The sequence below is a fragment of the Aureobasidium namibiae genome (assembly GCF_000721765.1).
Source record: "Aureobasidium namibiae CBS 147.97 unplaced genomic scaffold scaffold_11, whole genome shotgun sequence".
Classification (NCBI taxonomy): domain Eukaryota; kingdom Fungi; phylum Ascomycota; class Dothideomycetes; order Dothideales; family Saccotheciaceae; genus Aureobasidium; species Aureobasidium namibiae.
In genome coordinates, this window is record NW_013581198.1 from 769,101 (window position 1) to 784,892 (window position 15,792).

Here is a 15,792-nt window from a genome sequence, read left to right on the forward strand (position 1 = left end):
GATGTGTGGGTCTCATCGCAGAATCAAGTGACACGAAATGATGGAGAATTGAGGCTTTGCATGCCGTTCGTCATGAAACCGGTGAGGATACGCAGTACTAAACAGCTGCCTGGGCGTGTTTCTATTTGTGGTCAAAGTGTGCAGGTACAACCGACTTTCAGGGCGGATTCCTCGTGTCGACTTGCTATTCTCATCCTTCTCTATCTACTCAGTACTTATCCCGACATTTCCTATATGTATGAGAAGGAGCTCTCTTGAAAGTTTCTCTGTAGTCTATGTTGCAATACTCGTTTATGTCATTTAGGTCCTGTCACGCGTGACGTGATCTGGACTTTGTATACGGAGAACCACGATTGAATTGGGCATGCTAAATCTAAGCACAAGTCTTTGAACCTTCTTACATCCTCCCGACGCACGGCATCCCTCCACACGCTGTAAGACCGCTGACGCCCATCTTTGACTCTGCTCTCATTCTCATACTCGGGATTTCATGTCGTTCAGCTCGCTCTCAGCGATCGAGGGTGTTGCGGTCTCCTGGCTCACCATTCTGATATGGTTGTTATCGCTCTTGTTGCTCTTCTTCCATGTCCAGTTTGCAGCCGCCCAGGATGCAGCACTACCGAATGCGATTCCAGGGTGACACACAGTCAGGGCGATCGTTGCAATGATGATCATCGGACCTTCCAGGATCATGAATGCGGTTTGGTTGTTGGCCAGCTCTCCTCCAAACCCATCCTTGAGCTCTGCGACACGGAAGACGCAACGAATGTAGATTGTGATGGTTGCAACGGCGATGGCGTAAGGGAGAATGCGGAACATGGTGCGCTTTCTGAGATTGAAGAAGTCGAAGTTGAGGTCGCTTTCTCTTGCCTTGCGTGCTCTGTAAACGAACTCCATGCTGAGTGCGATGAAGATTGTCAGACTGACGACTTGGAAGGCAAGACCGGCAATCATGATGTTGACACCATCGCGGGACGGGTCGTTGGCATCCTGTGTGGCAGCCAAAGCTCCCCCAACAGCTTGGAGCAAGAGACTGATGAAGTCGCACACCATGAATGTGAGAGTATAGAATTTCGGAGAGAAGCGTGAGATGTTTTGACCGTAGACGATAACGATGCGACCAAGGCAGAGGTATATGGATGCTGTAAGGAATGCCGGGCCAATGGTGAGGCACACAAGATACCTGGATGGGTCAGACGAGAACCCGAATGGGAACAAATACTGCTTACAGGACAAACTGGTCAAAGTTGAATGGGTTGCCACTGAGGGTGATACGACCGGCATAGCCAAGTACTTCGAGAAGGAGGCCACAGAACATCCCAACAAAGAAGCCAGTCGTGCGATACCTCCACATGAGTCCCATCTGTGCGAGTAGGAACACGGCGAATATGATGCAGTATGTCAGGTTGCCGCCGTAGGTCGGGATGTATTCAATCTGTGCATAGTCCATTGAACACACGCCAATCGTACAGTCGTCTTTGTTGATGAGGGTGCCATTGAGTGCTGGAATGAGCACAGTGCCATTGACGACGGTCGCCATTGTTGAGTCTGCGTAAGTTGGGTGTAAAGATAGGCTCGTTAGGTAGAACGGACAGATGAACTTGATGTGCGACGATGGAATACAAACTGTGGGAGATTGAGCACCTGTTTATATCCTCAACCACCTACCATCCTCCAGGATGTCAAAAAGGACTGAGTACTCGATCGCTGCAGCTCAGCCTCCTCTGTCTTGTCAGATCTCTACCAGCATGCACACAAACATATCGCAAGGACTTCCCATTCGGTATACAGGGCTCCGAAGCATGAAGTAGAAGTCCAACGTGCGTTGTCGGGCCTGCAAATGATTGGTCCGCTCGCAAGGGTTACTAAGATGAGAGCTGTCCAACACGGTGGAACGACAGGGCTGCGGTCCGAAAAAGAAAGGGACCGGGCAGTGCGTGGGCGGGACAGTCTCTTTCCGGTAAAGCGTCCCTTCTCGCATCATCTTCTGATTGGCCGATTCGCACTTTTGTCTGGAAAAGCTGCGACGACGACATGACGACCATCTTCCACGTTGTCTTGAAGGTTGGCATTTGTGAGTCAGTTGGGTGTAGTTTCAACCAGGCCGGCATTGGTTTGCGTAGGTAATCGTGAGTTTTGCCGCCACGACGTGAGCTTGGGATAGTTGGGTTCGTGTCGTGATCGCTGGCGAAACGCAGCAGGACCAGCTTCACATTTCTAACCCAACAACCACACCCGTTATATAGCTCGTTGACCATGCAACCCTGCGGAAACACTGATAACGATACTACACATAGTCTGGCTACAGCATGTCAGCCCAGGCACCCGGACTGTATAGTTGGGTCATCAAGTCCGGAACGAAACAAACGGATCTAGTTTTGATGCCGTTGTAGCGAGTTGCTTTGAGACGTGCAAGCAGCTCTGGATGAAAGTCGGGATGGATACGAGCGCAGGCGCTGTTGATACGTCGAATCTGTTGGCAACAAATCCCTCGAGAAAAGATGGTCATTGGCGGAAGATGTACTTAGAGCACTCGGCCAGACGCGAGGGTGACGCGAACTCAAACGAAGTCATGACCTAAAGTATGCCTCGCTCGTGAATCAGTGTCGCTGCAGAGTGCATGTCTGAGAGTAACACTCTACCACGAGACGAGTCGCAATCCGCGCCGACGCTCCCGAGACGACGTAAAGCTCGTGCCTCTCGCGGGCGAGGACTTCGAACCACCACAGGATGGTGAGCCGCCATTTCCATCACGAATATTGAGGCTCTGCTGACTCGGAGTTTCGCAGTGTTGTATGCCGAACCCGTCACATCAAATGTGATGAGAAAAGGCCAACCTGTTCGGCCTGCCTGAAGAGCAAGAGACAGTGCGTCTATTCTCGTGTGAGTCTCGGCTTTCGGCTGCCAAAATGATTGCTGTATTCCTTCCTACGCGTGCCCATTTGTATCATTGAATTCCACACACGTGCAAGCGTATCTGATCAAGCACGTAGGAAAACCAGGAGGATGCTTCAAATCCCGACAACTCACCTACTGTGTTTCAAGTATCAGATTTTGAAGGCGCTGCTCGACGTGTAGACTCAAATGTTTCCGAGCCACGACCACATGTCCAGTATCAAACGCCTTTTTCAGAGAACAACGATTCAGCCTTCCATGCCCTGCCTCGCAGTGTTCATGCTCCTGACATCGTCAGACAGCTTGAAGACACACAGACGTCAAGTCCCCGCTCAAGCCTAAGCGTAAGCACTACATACGCTGCCGACATAGCACCTCTAAGATGGTTCGGTCTACTTGCTGGAGATGCAGCAAATGCAGATTGGAACCTCAATCCAATCTCGCCAGCCCTTGTTACTGCTCAGAGTAACACTCCTATCAATATACCTCAGCACACTAGCGGAGGCTCCTTTGTCCGACCATCAGGACTCATCCAAGGCTCATACACGCCTTCAGTCATCCCACAAGAAGCGGTGGTACTGTCGAAACTAGAAGTTTCTCTGTTCAGATATTTTGTTACGCATTTCAGCCGCTGGATCGATCTTACAGACCCTCATCGCCACTTCTCTGTCATGGTACCGCACCTGGCCTTGCGCAATCAAGGACTAATGAAAGCCATACTTGCGCTCTGCACAAGGCATCTCTCAATCAAGCCCTTCGCTGACCTGGCTCCTGATCGAACACTTGCCGTGCAATACTACTACGAAACACTGCAATATCTACAGCAAGCCATGAAGAACGAGGCATATCTACGTAGTGAAGAGCTTCTTGTCACATGCTTGATAATCAGCACATATGAGATGATAGATGGTGAAGGCAAGAGCTGGGAACGACACCTACGGGGCATCTTCTGGGTTCAGAGATCCCGCGAGATCAACGGCGAATCTGGAGGATTGAATCAGGCTGTATGGTGGGCCTGGTTGCGTCAAGATGTCTGGGCCGCTTTTCGAGAAGGCCGTAAAGTGTTGAGCTTCTTCAAGCCTACGAAGCCCTACTATGCTATGGATCACTGGGACATTGCTGCAAGATGTGTCTACCTGGTGGCCCAGAGCGTCAACTACAGCTCAGAGCAAGAGGTCGAAGCTGGTAAATCTGATTTGATCATGCGTCTGGCCAAAGCAGACGAGTTGACGACCAAACTGGATGATTGGTATCAACATCTGACCAGTCACTTCGACCCTTTACCTTGTCACAACGTCTCACAAGGACCCTTCAAGCCAACCTGGATTCATCCCCCAGTCTTTGCGGCTGGTTTACAGCTCTATCACTTCGCCAAAATCCTCCTTCAGATATGTACTCCTGCAGCTGGGGGACTAAAGGAATACCTCGCGAGGGAGCGCGCGCTCCACGAATCGATCGACATGATATGTGGTATCGCTCTGGCTACCGAGGATGATGCGGCCATGGCCATCTCAACACAGTGTGTCTTCGCTGCCGGTCTACACACGCGGGACTCAATCAAGAGAGTCGCGATTCTGGAGATAATTACACAACACCAGAGTCGGACTGGCTGGCCTGTCCACGATCTTCGTGTTGACTTGGAAGCCGAATGGACCAAAACTGACGATCCGGCATGAGACCCCATGCAGACTTCGGCAAATTTGAGAAAGTATGTGGTGGTATCTGCTGTCTGCTATCATATACTGTAGCAATGATTCACCTCGGCCCGATTCCCTGAATCCCTCCGTCTTGTGTCTACGATATGACTGCACGGAATATTGACATGGCATCGTTGTATAATTTATCTGACCATCCCACGAGTAGCCTCGTCACTTGGTCGTTTCACAACGAGGGATTGTCATCTGGTCGAAAGTCCAAGGCCGGCATTGTCAGATCTCGCTGAATATTATCTTACCTCCGTGATCGCGCTGTCAAGCATAGATGCCTTGACTGTGCGATATCGCGAATGGGTGATCAATGGTTGCGTTTCTCATACCATGTGCTGCTTGAATATATCGAAGTTGATTGCAACCTTGTCGAGAATCACCTCTTGCAAAAGGATGGATCCCGCTGGAGCCACCACTTTCGGCCGATGTCCATGAGACAAGAATACCAAACAGAAACTACCTGTGTTGCAGTGTTCTCCCAGTCTTTGGGTACTAATCTTTAGTATCGGGTCGACAGACATTGGATTGTGTTTACGATACTGCGTCGGAGAGGCACTTGTCCTCAACCATGTGGTGAACATCGATCCCTTGACACCTCGAACAGAAACTAGTGTCGATTGTCTACAATGCAGCAAACTTGAGTGATGTTGTCAGTGCTGTCGATGACATACGAGCTGCGCAAACACGAGCGTTGTTTGCCTTTCATCATGTTGACCAGGACCACTATCCTTATTGCATGTAACCTTCTTATCATTACATGATTATCAGACAACTGCTACTGAACCCAATCTGGCGTCTCACGTCTGTTGGTAGCGCTTCCTTGATCCAGATCTATCATGTGCTTTCCACATTCGTGCATCCTCACGCCAGTCCTCTAAAGGAAGGTGGTGTTCTTCTCGCGCAAATGGCTCAGGCGGCAGCATCTCGCGCATGGAATGTCACTCCAAGCCACACTTTTAAAGGGAGGAGGACTTACTTTTTTCCTCTGATCATTACGCGTCTACGGTACAGGAAACATGATCTTACCCGAGACCGAGCGCATCTTGATATTTTGATCGAAGATTCACAAGTCGGCTGGGAAAAACAGAAAAAACGTACAAAAAGGTTTTACGATATACGTTCCCTGGCAAAGACAGATGAGTGAGGTCATGAATTCAGGCTGTTGAATAGTGTTTGGCGATGGCACTTTTGAGTTAAGCAAAACGTGGCTTGACAAGATGCTTCAGCCGCGTTTCCATCGATACCCGAGATCAAGCATCGACAGACACACAACGCTTTGAGTACTCCCGGGAGGTGGCTGCTGTCCCTCATTGTTCGAATAGTGTCGCATTAGAATATGGTGATGAATTAATAATGTAGATATCTAGCAAAAGAACAAGTCGTGACGTTTCCTCAAACATGCGAGTTCATGGCATCGCGGCCTCACATAACACCTTCCTCGCTACTAGATCCCCTTCTCAGAACACCCTTCTCACTTCCAGCTCTCTTCACTAATTTTCTATCCCTCCAGATCGCCCAGAACCTGAGTGCTAAGAATAGAGCACCGAGGATGGCGACGACTATTATATAGTACTTGTTGTAGTTGCTGTCGCCTGCGAGGTTAAGGCCGAGAGGTACATTGACGATACCCAGAATTAACAAGCAAATACCGAAGACCATGTGCACTTTTCCAATGATGGTCTTGTGGCCACGGCGGAAAAGAAGATGATGAATAAGGCCGCCTAGGGCTTGAATAGCAAGGAGTGCGAAGAGAACGAGGCCGATGATTTGGTGAGCAGTGTTGTATCCTGTCTGTTTGAAAATTTTTGTTAGCAGTTGAAAATAGCTGAGCTGACCGAACTTGGCATGGCGATAATGTGCTGAACTTACCAGGTTGTTTTGTTGGCTCAGATAGATTCCTGTTCCAAGACCGACGATGACGAAGCAGTAGGCTGTGGCCTGAACAATACCATGGCCAATCACGCTGTGGCCCAGACGAAGCACCAGGACACCTAGGGGGAAGAGAATGACAAACGCAATAGCCATAAATATTCCGTGCACTCTGTTGTAGATAACGGAACCTGTGGCGCCAGAGGAAGAGGAAGAGCCGCTCGCGCTGTTTGACGAAGCAGCACTGCTACCGGAGTTCAGGTCGGGTGATCCGGACCCGGAAAAGGAAGCTTGTGTCATATCCAGTGAGAAGCCCTTGTACAAGGTGTGTTGATCGATACTCTGGGAGGTTGAGTCACTGGATATGGTTTCTCCAGTGGGACCGAGGGCGAAAATGAACGGCTGTTGCGTTGATGTGGTGTCCATCGATCCAAGAGACCAGGTCGTGCAGTTCTTGCACACAGCCATGAGTTGAAGTGTTCCATCTGTAACAGAGCTTGATAGCGTCTGCACGTCCTTGGAAGATGTGTATTGCGGTTGTTGGTGTCCCGTAGAAAGTCGAGGGCTCAGAGTTACACCTGTTATGAATCAGTCAATGCCTGAGTGATCAAGGATCTGTTGTCTAGGACTAACCGCTGCCGTTCGAGCTAGGATAGCCAATGAACATGAGTGAGTTCTTCATCTGGTTCCCAATGCCGAAAGCGAACCATGAGTATGTCGAAGGGGCTGACATGTTAAAATAGAGATCATTGCCTGTTGTGTTGAGCCCGAGGGCCAGAGCGAATGCTTGAGATCCGTCATGCTGATATGTGTAGGTGGAAGAGCCATTAGCCGCAAATGCGACGGTAAAGAAAGCAAAGAGAAGTGCTTCTGTGTGATGGTTAGCCACTGTATCGTGTGATGATTGGAGCAGGAACAGGCAACATACGATACAGAAAGCCGAACATCATCGTACTAAATTTCTATTATGGGACCAAGAAGGGTATCAATCGTAATTGGCTCGTGGTCGGGCTCGTAGGAAGAAGGTCGGACGTATGCCCTTGGTTATATGTTCGAGCCCAGATGAGATAAGCTCTGCCAATGTAAGATACACGCGTCGCTGTGGTACAGAGCTACCGAGTCTCGAACGCCTCACTCAGCTGAAAGAATAAATGTGCCGATGGAAGAACAGTGGGGGAAACGAAAACAACAGCGATTGTGGTTCTACTTATCGTCGCACCTGCTACAAAAGCATCTTGCGTCCACGCGTCTTTCGAGCCACACGTTGGTAAGACATGACACTTGAACCAGGGCCCAAAAGGTTGTGATTAGCAGGAGATGAATCCAAGCCAGTGACAACGGGCTTGTTATTCTGTCGAGCGTCAGCGTGCTCTTCGATTGGTCGGGCATGAATCATCAGTTGAACTCATGCTTTTTTGGTCCGCGATCGAACGGTGTGTAGTGAACTCAATAGATGGACGGCATGGGACGTTTGTCGGAGATGAAGCAGGCCAATCAACACACTCGTCCCATTCAAGCTTCTTTCGAGTCCCACACGTCGAATCCGGGGAAGTTGTCGCTCGCATGACGCGGTGATGCGAACAAGTTCATGATGGCATGCACAGTGCTTTTTGACCGACTTCACGTTGTGGGTGTGAATTGCATCGTGGTTTGAGAGCGGAAAGTCTTCATCAGTCACGCGTGGCTTGCGCAAAAGCTGTGGAACGTTCGTCGTGGTCATCGTGCTGTTGCAACACTCATTTTAGCTTTCGTCTTCCACCAAGACTGGCGGTGGCTGAGGCTGGGCTTTCGCGACCAGGGGAGCAACGAAAACACTGCCTCCACTGCTAGTCATCAGCTTTGTCAATCACTACGAACACCTCGGTTGCAATAACACTATACGAGAGCAGCAAAGGCAAGCGACACATAGCATGAGTCTTGGCAATACTTTGGGCTGTGCTGTGTAAGAAAGAGCAAAGGAACTATCTTACCTATCGACCACGACCTTGTGGCCTGTAGACAGGTACTTTAATCATGTCGGAATGGTCTGCGCTCTTTAGCACCGGCTTGGCGAGGGTCGGGTTGGAGCTTTCCCCGGCGTTGTCCAGAAATGCCCAAGCATTCGAGCGCGGCAGTCAGCTCTCACTCTAGACTAACCTGAATGAGCTAAAACGGACAGACACCTCTCGTTTGACTTGTAAACCTCTCGCGTGCAAGTTTCCGTCACAATAGGCGGTCTCATTGGTATTGACGAAATTGCCAGATCGAGCTTCGTGTCTATGGTAGTATTCAGGCAAAGCTCTTCCTCGGGTCGTACTCGAGTTCAGGAGATAGTTGCGATCTAGAGTACAGTGAGAGGATGGCGCTGACCTAGATAGCGGTTGTCATAGTCAACCTCTAGATCCCACCACCCAGAGCGCAACGATGAGCTCTCCATCCGTCACGGTTGTCGTGTGAGCTTTGTATGGGTCGCGGCTCGAAAGTGGCTGTCTAAACACTCTGGTCGGCGTTGTTCTTGTTCTTGTTGTCGTCGTCAAGGTCAGTCAATATCGTCTCTCCCCTCCAAGGCTGGAGCATTTGCCATTTCTAGAGAGCGAGAGCTGTCGGGAGAAGTACGATGTCCATGTACTTGAGTTCTCCAGCCATGACGACGCGAGGCGGAAGAAGCAATCGAGTAAAACGATCACCGTAAAAAGCATTGAAACGAGGTCCCAGCAGAAAGTGTGCCTCACATTATTCTGCAGGTTTGAGACAGTAAGCACCAACGTGGAAGAGACTCCAAAAGGAAACCGCATCTTTTGTTTACTTGTATACCAGCGTCCGCGAAATCGAACCATACAAGTGTTTATCAAAAGATTGGCGGGACGCGTTATGGACGTGGTGGTGTTGGAGAGGGCACGGCGATAAGATAAGGAAAAAAACAGGGTCTCGCCAAGCAAAAGTCAACAATCTTTTGTCGCATCCCTCACTTTCTCATTTTCAGCCTCGTCTTCCATCTACCACACTACACAACACATACCGAGACCTTCACGTCTTCTAGCACCCTACACAGCACATACGCACAGGTCTTCTAGCGCACTACAGCACATCCATCCAAGATGCCTATCTCCAAGAAGGACCGCATCCACCGCGAGCACAAGAAGGCCGAGGCCGCCGGCACTCGCATTCCCGTCAACCCCAATGGAACCCCTAAGAAGCAGCCAAAGGCAACCTCTATCTGCGTCTTCTGCAAGAAGGAGTTGGTGAGTCGCCGATCCCTACGCAAAGCGTGCCCAAACCACTGCCATCCCGGGGCCTTATGGCTGACGCCCGATAATCTAGACCAGCTCCAACCTTGCTGTCCTTGAGCAGCACGCTGGCACCCACCCCGATGCATGGACCAAGGAGAAGTGCTGGCCCAACGAGTTCAAGTAACCTCTCCACCTGCATCAGCCTTGACATGACCCACCCCTCGCCGTAACGCCCTCACCGAATCGTCTACGACACTGGCTCGAGCATGACTAGACGCCAAAAATGGAGTCCGGTGTTACACCTGCGCATTAGCAGACATACATCGCCATCTCCCTGGCACGGTCAATTGGACCTAGACGAATACTGCATTTGGACCGGAACTGCAGAAAAAGCACTGCCCGTAGACACTTTTGTTTCATGATACCCAAAGAATACAAGAACTTTTCACCACTCTCTCAATCCACGTACTGTCGTGTACATCCTTAACGATCGGTGGCTCGATCGCATCGGCGAAGGCATGAGGACTTCCAGAGGATACCTGTTTCACAGCAGCACATCCAGAGCATAACACGGTCTGCAAGGATGACTGACCGATGACTAGGTGCATCGTCAACGTGCAGTGAGTCTTCTTGCTCAGGTCATAAACATCCTTGACCTACGTACAGCTTCGTAATGCTTGAGGAGGCGGAAACTGTCGACCGAGCTTGAAGACACCAGCCAACTCTTCTACTGACTAGATACTTGCTACCGGTTGACTATCTTTATCACCACCCGTCGAAGGTGTTCCCAGCATCAGGATTCTTTTGTCTGCCGTCGGCAACATTACCCCCGCAAGAAGGTTCCTCGGCCAGGTCCGCATCTGCCCTAACCTACAAGCTTTTTACAGTCAAGATCATCAAGACCAGTCGAGCCCTCCACACCACGTTCATCTCAATATACCGATGAACACGCATATCATCTCCAGTGTCGACCACATAATTGATAGCACATCCTTCATATGCCAGGACTTCCATTGCGCTTACGTTCGAGGTCGAAAACGAGAATCTCATGCATGCCACACACCCTGCTTTCTCCACAATCCCCACACACAGAGTACAGTCGACTCCACTTTTCAAGCCATCGACGCAGCAAGTTGCACGAGCATCCTGCAGATCATCATCGACGGCATGGCTGGAGGATATACCCGGCATTTTCGCTATTGCGAGCTGCCGATCGAATTGTGAGCATAAGAATCGCTTTCGCCGCTCCCCAGAACAACCGCTTCATTGTGCATCCACCTGTGACATATTCAACATGAAGACGACGCAGACCCGTCTTGCAGCTATTGCAGCTTTGACATCAGGCGCTTTCGCCATCACTTGCGACAAAGACTCGTTGCAGTCTGCCTTTTCTTCGATTGCTACCGTCGATTTTGCGCAATGGTTGCCTGCCAACTCGACCTTCACGGTCCCCAAGACCGACATTGCCTATCCGGTCTCGCCAACTCAGCTACGTGCTGCGTGTGCTGTTCAAGTGTCGGTCAAGAATGGCACTTCGAACTACGGCTTCGGAGTCTTCTTGCCTGATGACTGGAATGGCCGTTTTCTGTGAGTGCTTCCCCATCCTGGGATCGCTAAGCAGAGATTGACTAAAAAACAGAGCCGTCGGAAACGGTGGGTTCGCTGGTGGTATCAACTGGTTAGACATGGTATATTGTCTCAATTTCGCAAGCCTCGGCAGAGACTGACTCCGAGCAGGCTGCCGGCCTTGGTTATGGCAATGCTGTCATGTCTACTGATACCGGACACAACAGTGTTTCGAGCAATGGTACCTGGGCATATAACAACGAGGGTGCTGTTCTGGATTGGGGCTACCGCGCTATGCATGGCTCGGTCGTATTGGCCAAGGAATTGACCACTGCGTACTACTCCAACAAGATTCTTTACTCATACTACAGTGGTTGTTCTACCGGCGGCAGTAAGTTTGCTTGTCTTCACTAGATCATCACGAGACTTACACATCGCGCTTCTCCAGGACAAGGTCTCAAGAACCTTCAACTGTTCCCAGAAGACTTTGACGGTGTAGTCGCTGGAGCGCCTGCCTGGTGGACGAAGCACCTTCAGCCCTGGACATCCAAAGTCGGAAGCTACAATCTACCTAACACATCCGCTCACCACATCCCACCCTCCCTCTTCCCCGTCATTGGCGCAGAAGTGATCCGTCAATGCGACGGCGCAGATGGTGTAGTCGACACGATTGTCTCTGACCCAAATGCTTGCGATTTCCAGCCCGACTTCCTCCTCTGCACGCCCAACAAAACGACATCGTGTCTCACTTCGCCTCAATTAGACACCCTGCATCAGATCTATAGCGATTACGTCGACACAAACCAGACGTTCGTGTTCCCCCACCTCTGGATGGGCAGCGAAGCCCAATGGGTACCGCTGCTTGCTGGCCTGACCAACCAACCTAACAACCTTGGTCCTGACTATGTCAAATACTTCCTTGGCCGCGGACCTCAATGGCAGTGGCAAGACTTTGATTACGGCGTCATCCAGCAAGCTGATGTCCAAGACCCTGGCAATGCAACTGCCGATGACTTCGACCTATCACCCTTCCTGGCTCGTGGAGGCAAACTTCTCCACTACCACGGCATGAGCGATGGGTTGATCCCAACTGGAAGCTCCGTCTATCTCCACTCACAGATACTGCGAACATTGGCACCTAAAGGCATATCTCTGGATTCATTCTACCGCTTCTTCCTTGTTCCTGGAATGCAACATTGCGCCGGCACTCCCAGCACTGTAAACGCTCCCTGGTATTTCGCAGGTGCCAATCAAGCAGCCGGACTTTCATCTAGTGCATATGGCGTTCCTGGATTCAGGGATGCCAAACACGATGTGCTGCTTGCCATGATGGATTGGGTGGAGAAGGGCGTCGCACCGAACGAGATCGTTGCGACCAAGTGGGTCAACGATACTTTGCAGGATAAGGTCATGAGACAGAGACCCCTTTGCATGTTTCCAAAGAAGCAGAAGTGGAGTGGAAAGGGTGATGTCAATGCAGCAAACACTTGGTCATGCGAGTAGACACGTTATCCCAAAATGCGGACTCAGCAGAATGACTTATCGAAATACCATCGTATCAGCAGTTGCGTTCAATGCCTAAAATCTTCCCGTGTGTTGCAATCCGTGTGCAGAACGTTACCGCACTCCATTCACAAGGGTATAGATCGCGATGATCATTATAGGAACGCACGATTGCTTTCGGAGTAGAGATGTATACAAAGATGTTCTACGTGATGTTCTTCCTCATTAGAGACTGTCCGTTCTTCGAAACCACTGTGCGTTCTATAGCTGTACGCGCTACAAAGTTTAGCACATGGGTAGGAGAGGTGAGGTGGTAGAGATGTGGTCGTATGCGGAGAGCGTTGAAGCACAGTTCAGCTGGAAGTTGTTGTCATCGAGAAGGTGACCGATGTCAACAAGAAGGCGTCGCGATCGCTCCTTCGTGCTGACACGCGTGGAAGTCCTTTCTGCTTCGTTTCAACTCTTGTGCCTGAACCGATCGGTCGCGGGATGTCACGTATTGCTGTTTGAGCGTGTAAGTTTTCCGACTGCACAAATTCGAGAGACCACACGGAACATCGACGACTGCGGTTAGGCGCCCGTTCTCAGCAGAAGTCGTCGCAGTCCAGCGCATTGGGTGTCGAATAGCGTGTGCTTGTACACCCATCGTCAGACGGTCGACCACCTTTGACCATCGCTGCCCCCAAGTTCCATCTCAAATTCATTCTAGAAGGTCGAAGTATGCTCGTCTGAGCCAAGCTGAAAGAATGCTCAGGCAATAGCATTCCGTTTTGCCCCGCACCCGTCAGTAATTCGAGTCAGTCAAAGATAGGCGGATCGGAGTTCGGCCGCCGGCCATTGATAAGACATATCGTCGGCCACTCACTTGGTTGAAGAACATCGGTCAGTGATCCCTGCGCTGACTGTGACCGACCAGATAGTGTTGCGTCCGAATCATGCAGCCATTGACCAACGAGCGTGCCCCAGCAGATGTACCTCGACATGTGCTCTCGCGAAGAGCCTGTCTAGAGTGTCATAGACAGAAACAGAAGTGCAACAGACAGCAGCCTTGTTCCAATTGTGTTCGTCGAGGTATCCCTTTCGACTGCATCTGGCCGACCACTTCAAAAAGGCATCATGTCGCTAGACTTGGTCACTCGACCCAGCAATCACCAACTTCACAAGCACATCCTATCACTCCGGCTCAGATCCCTCAGATCCATGAACCCAGGAGCCCGGTAAATTCCTTTCCTGCTGTGATCCAGGGATCAGCTTCTCGTCCAGGCCAGCTCTTCATGGTCAGAGATGCACCATCATACCATGGGAATTCGTACTTCGGGCATCACTCGGCCGCGGCTCTCATGGGAAACCCAAGTTCAGACCTGTCAGATGGTATTTACGTCGGTTATTCACATCGGACACGTCTAGGTGGTTCGACCCAACCCTTTCGATCGGAGCGTGGACCGTATGCGCAGCTCTGGGAGCTCCTCGGAAGTCTACCACGTCGAAAAGCAACTGTCGATAAGCTCATTCGACTCTTCTTCGACGAGCTAAACGTTACATTCGACGCAGTCCACGAGAGTACGTTCATGCGGCACTACGAAGAGTTTTGGGACCGCAAGGCAGGCTGCGACGATCTGAGCAGCATTAATTTGCGATGGCTTTCGGTGTTGTTCATCGTTCTCGCTTTCGGTGAACTGCTAGACTGTCCTCAGCCATGTTCAGTGGAAGCACAACGAGAGTGCGAAGACTCTTCGCTACACTTTTATTGGTCAGCGAGGAAGAGCTTAGTAATTGCTCCATCATTCTACGGAGAGTCTCCTGACCTGACCAGAGCGGGTATTCTTATCACTCGCTACCTGATTTACACAAAGCGCATCTCTGAATCGTGGCTGACCGGTAGCTTTGCCGTTCGTATGGCTCAAGCTCAGGGGATGCATATCGACGGGGAACACCTGCAACTTCCGAGAAAGGTCATAGAAACTCGCCGAAGGCTCTGGAGTCAACTCTACTTTCTTGACGTGACCATTGCTCTCGCTCTTGGAAGACCCAATTCTATCAATGAGAAGCATTGCGTGTTCAGAGAAATAGACAACATCTGGGTGGACGATATGTCGAATGAAGAAGCCGCCCTAGCTCAACCATTAGACTTGGAGACGAACCCAACCCCAAGTGCTTTGCTGATATTCCAATATCGTTTGTCTCGGTTAATCACACGAATATACGACATGCAGTTTAGTGTCGCTTCCGCCACCGACTCTTCGGCATCCTATGACGAAGTCATGCAGATTGAGGACCTTCTTCAGCTCTGGAAGGATACTTTGCCATCTTATTTCAGCCTCGATGCTGACTTACGCATGGATCATCAATACAGCTACCTTCGGTGGCATCGTCACTATCTCCATACAGCTTTCCACTTTGCTCGCATCACCTTACACCGTGCTTTCCTCTTTCGATCTAGCATCACTGATCGTTTCCGGCGCAGTCGTGATGCCTGCATATCTTCTGCATGTGCAGATCTACAAATCAAGCTTTCTTTGCACAATCCGACCACTTCCGAGCGCATCAAAGCAGATCTGGGTACACAGCAGCTCTCAAACAGCGCACTCATACTTGGTGTCATTGCAGTCCAGTCGCCTCAGGCACCGCAGACGGAAGGTATACTGAACGATCTGCAATCTTACTGCTACCAACAACACCACGATCCCTGGGCCAATGAATTTGGCCTCGCGGAAGCAAGAGTGGTGGAACTCTGTATCGCAAGAACGTTGCAAGCACGTCAGTCATCAGCTAATTCACAAGTCAATCCATCGACTACGATACTTTCGGGTTCGCTTACAAGATCAGTTTCGGACCAAGCTTTGGCTCTTGGAAGCTCACATCCTCATTCCTCGACTGCATCATGTACTGTAGGTGTTCAATCAGGACTCTCTACAGGATTGAATGCAACCGGGACGGAGCCTTGGTCTTTCAACGAGTTCCCAGAGCTTATGGATTTTACCTATTGGGAAGGACTAATTGACAATTTGAGTGGATTTACCTCCTCCAACACTACCTGAGTCTCC

General features: G+C 50.5%; 6 protein-coding genes across 6 annotated transcripts; 4 read left to right on the forward strand and 2 right to left on the reverse strand.

Moving 5' to 3' along the window:
• Window positions 1-474: 474 nt before the first annotated feature.
• Window positions 475-1,540, reverse strand: M436DRAFT_83101 (putative RTA1 domain protein; the record flags this gene model as incomplete). The annotated part of the gene is made up of 2 exons (XM_013570991.1): window positions 475-1,183; window positions 1,230-1,540. The coding sequence occupies 2 exons, from the start codon at window positions 1,538-1,540 to the stop codon at window positions 475-477; spliced, it is 1,020 nt and encodes a 339-aa protein (XP_013426445.1).
• A 1,678-nt stretch (window positions 1,541-3,218) lies between these two features.
• Window positions 3,219-4,571, forward strand: M436DRAFT_49469 (uncharacterized protein; the record flags this gene model as incomplete). The annotated part of the gene is made up of 1 exon (XM_013570745.1): window positions 3,219-4,571. A coding segment is annotated over one exon (1,353 nt), but the record flags the coding sequence as incomplete, so codon positions are not given.
• Window positions 4,572-6,023: 1,452 nt separating this feature from the next.
• On the reverse strand, window positions 6,024-7,230 carry M436DRAFT_49398 (CBD9-like protein; the record flags this gene model as incomplete). Its single annotated transcript, XM_013570730.1, has 3 exons — window positions 6,024-6,392; window positions 6,471-7,048; window positions 7,104-7,230. Coding segments are annotated over 3 exons (1,074 nt in total), but the record flags the coding sequence as incomplete, so codon positions are not given.
• A 2,317-nt stretch (window positions 7,231-9,547) lies between these two features.
• M436DRAFT_49625 (uncharacterized protein) lies at window positions 9,548-9,863 on the forward strand (the record flags this gene model as incomplete). Its single annotated transcript, XM_013570777.1, has 2 exons — window positions 9,548-9,691; window positions 9,771-9,863. 2 exons carry the CDS (start codon window positions 9,548-9,550, stop codon window positions 9,861-9,863), a joined length of 237 nt encoding a protein of 78 aa, XP_013426231.1.
• Window positions 9,864-10,973: 1,110 nt separating this feature from the next.
• Window positions 10,974-12,748, forward strand: M436DRAFT_49499 (putative ferulic acid Esterase/Feruloyl esterase; the record flags this gene model as incomplete). Its single annotated transcript, XM_013570751.1, has 4 exons — window positions 10,974-11,266; window positions 11,319-11,367; window positions 11,417-11,636; window positions 11,694-12,748. The coding sequence occupies 4 exons, from the start codon at window positions 10,974-10,976 to the stop codon at window positions 12,746-12,748; spliced, it is 1,617 nt and encodes a 538-aa protein (XP_013426205.1).
• A 935-nt stretch (window positions 12,749-13,683) lies between these two features.
• M436DRAFT_49689 (uncharacterized protein) lies at window positions 13,684-15,786 on the forward strand (the record flags this gene model as incomplete). Its single annotated transcript, XM_013570790.1, has 1 exon — window positions 13,684-15,786. The coding sequence occupies one exon, from the start codon at window positions 13,684-13,686 to the stop codon at window positions 15,784-15,786; it is 2,103 nt and encodes a 700-aa protein (XP_013426244.1).
• Window positions 15,787-15,792: the final 6 nt, after the last annotated feature.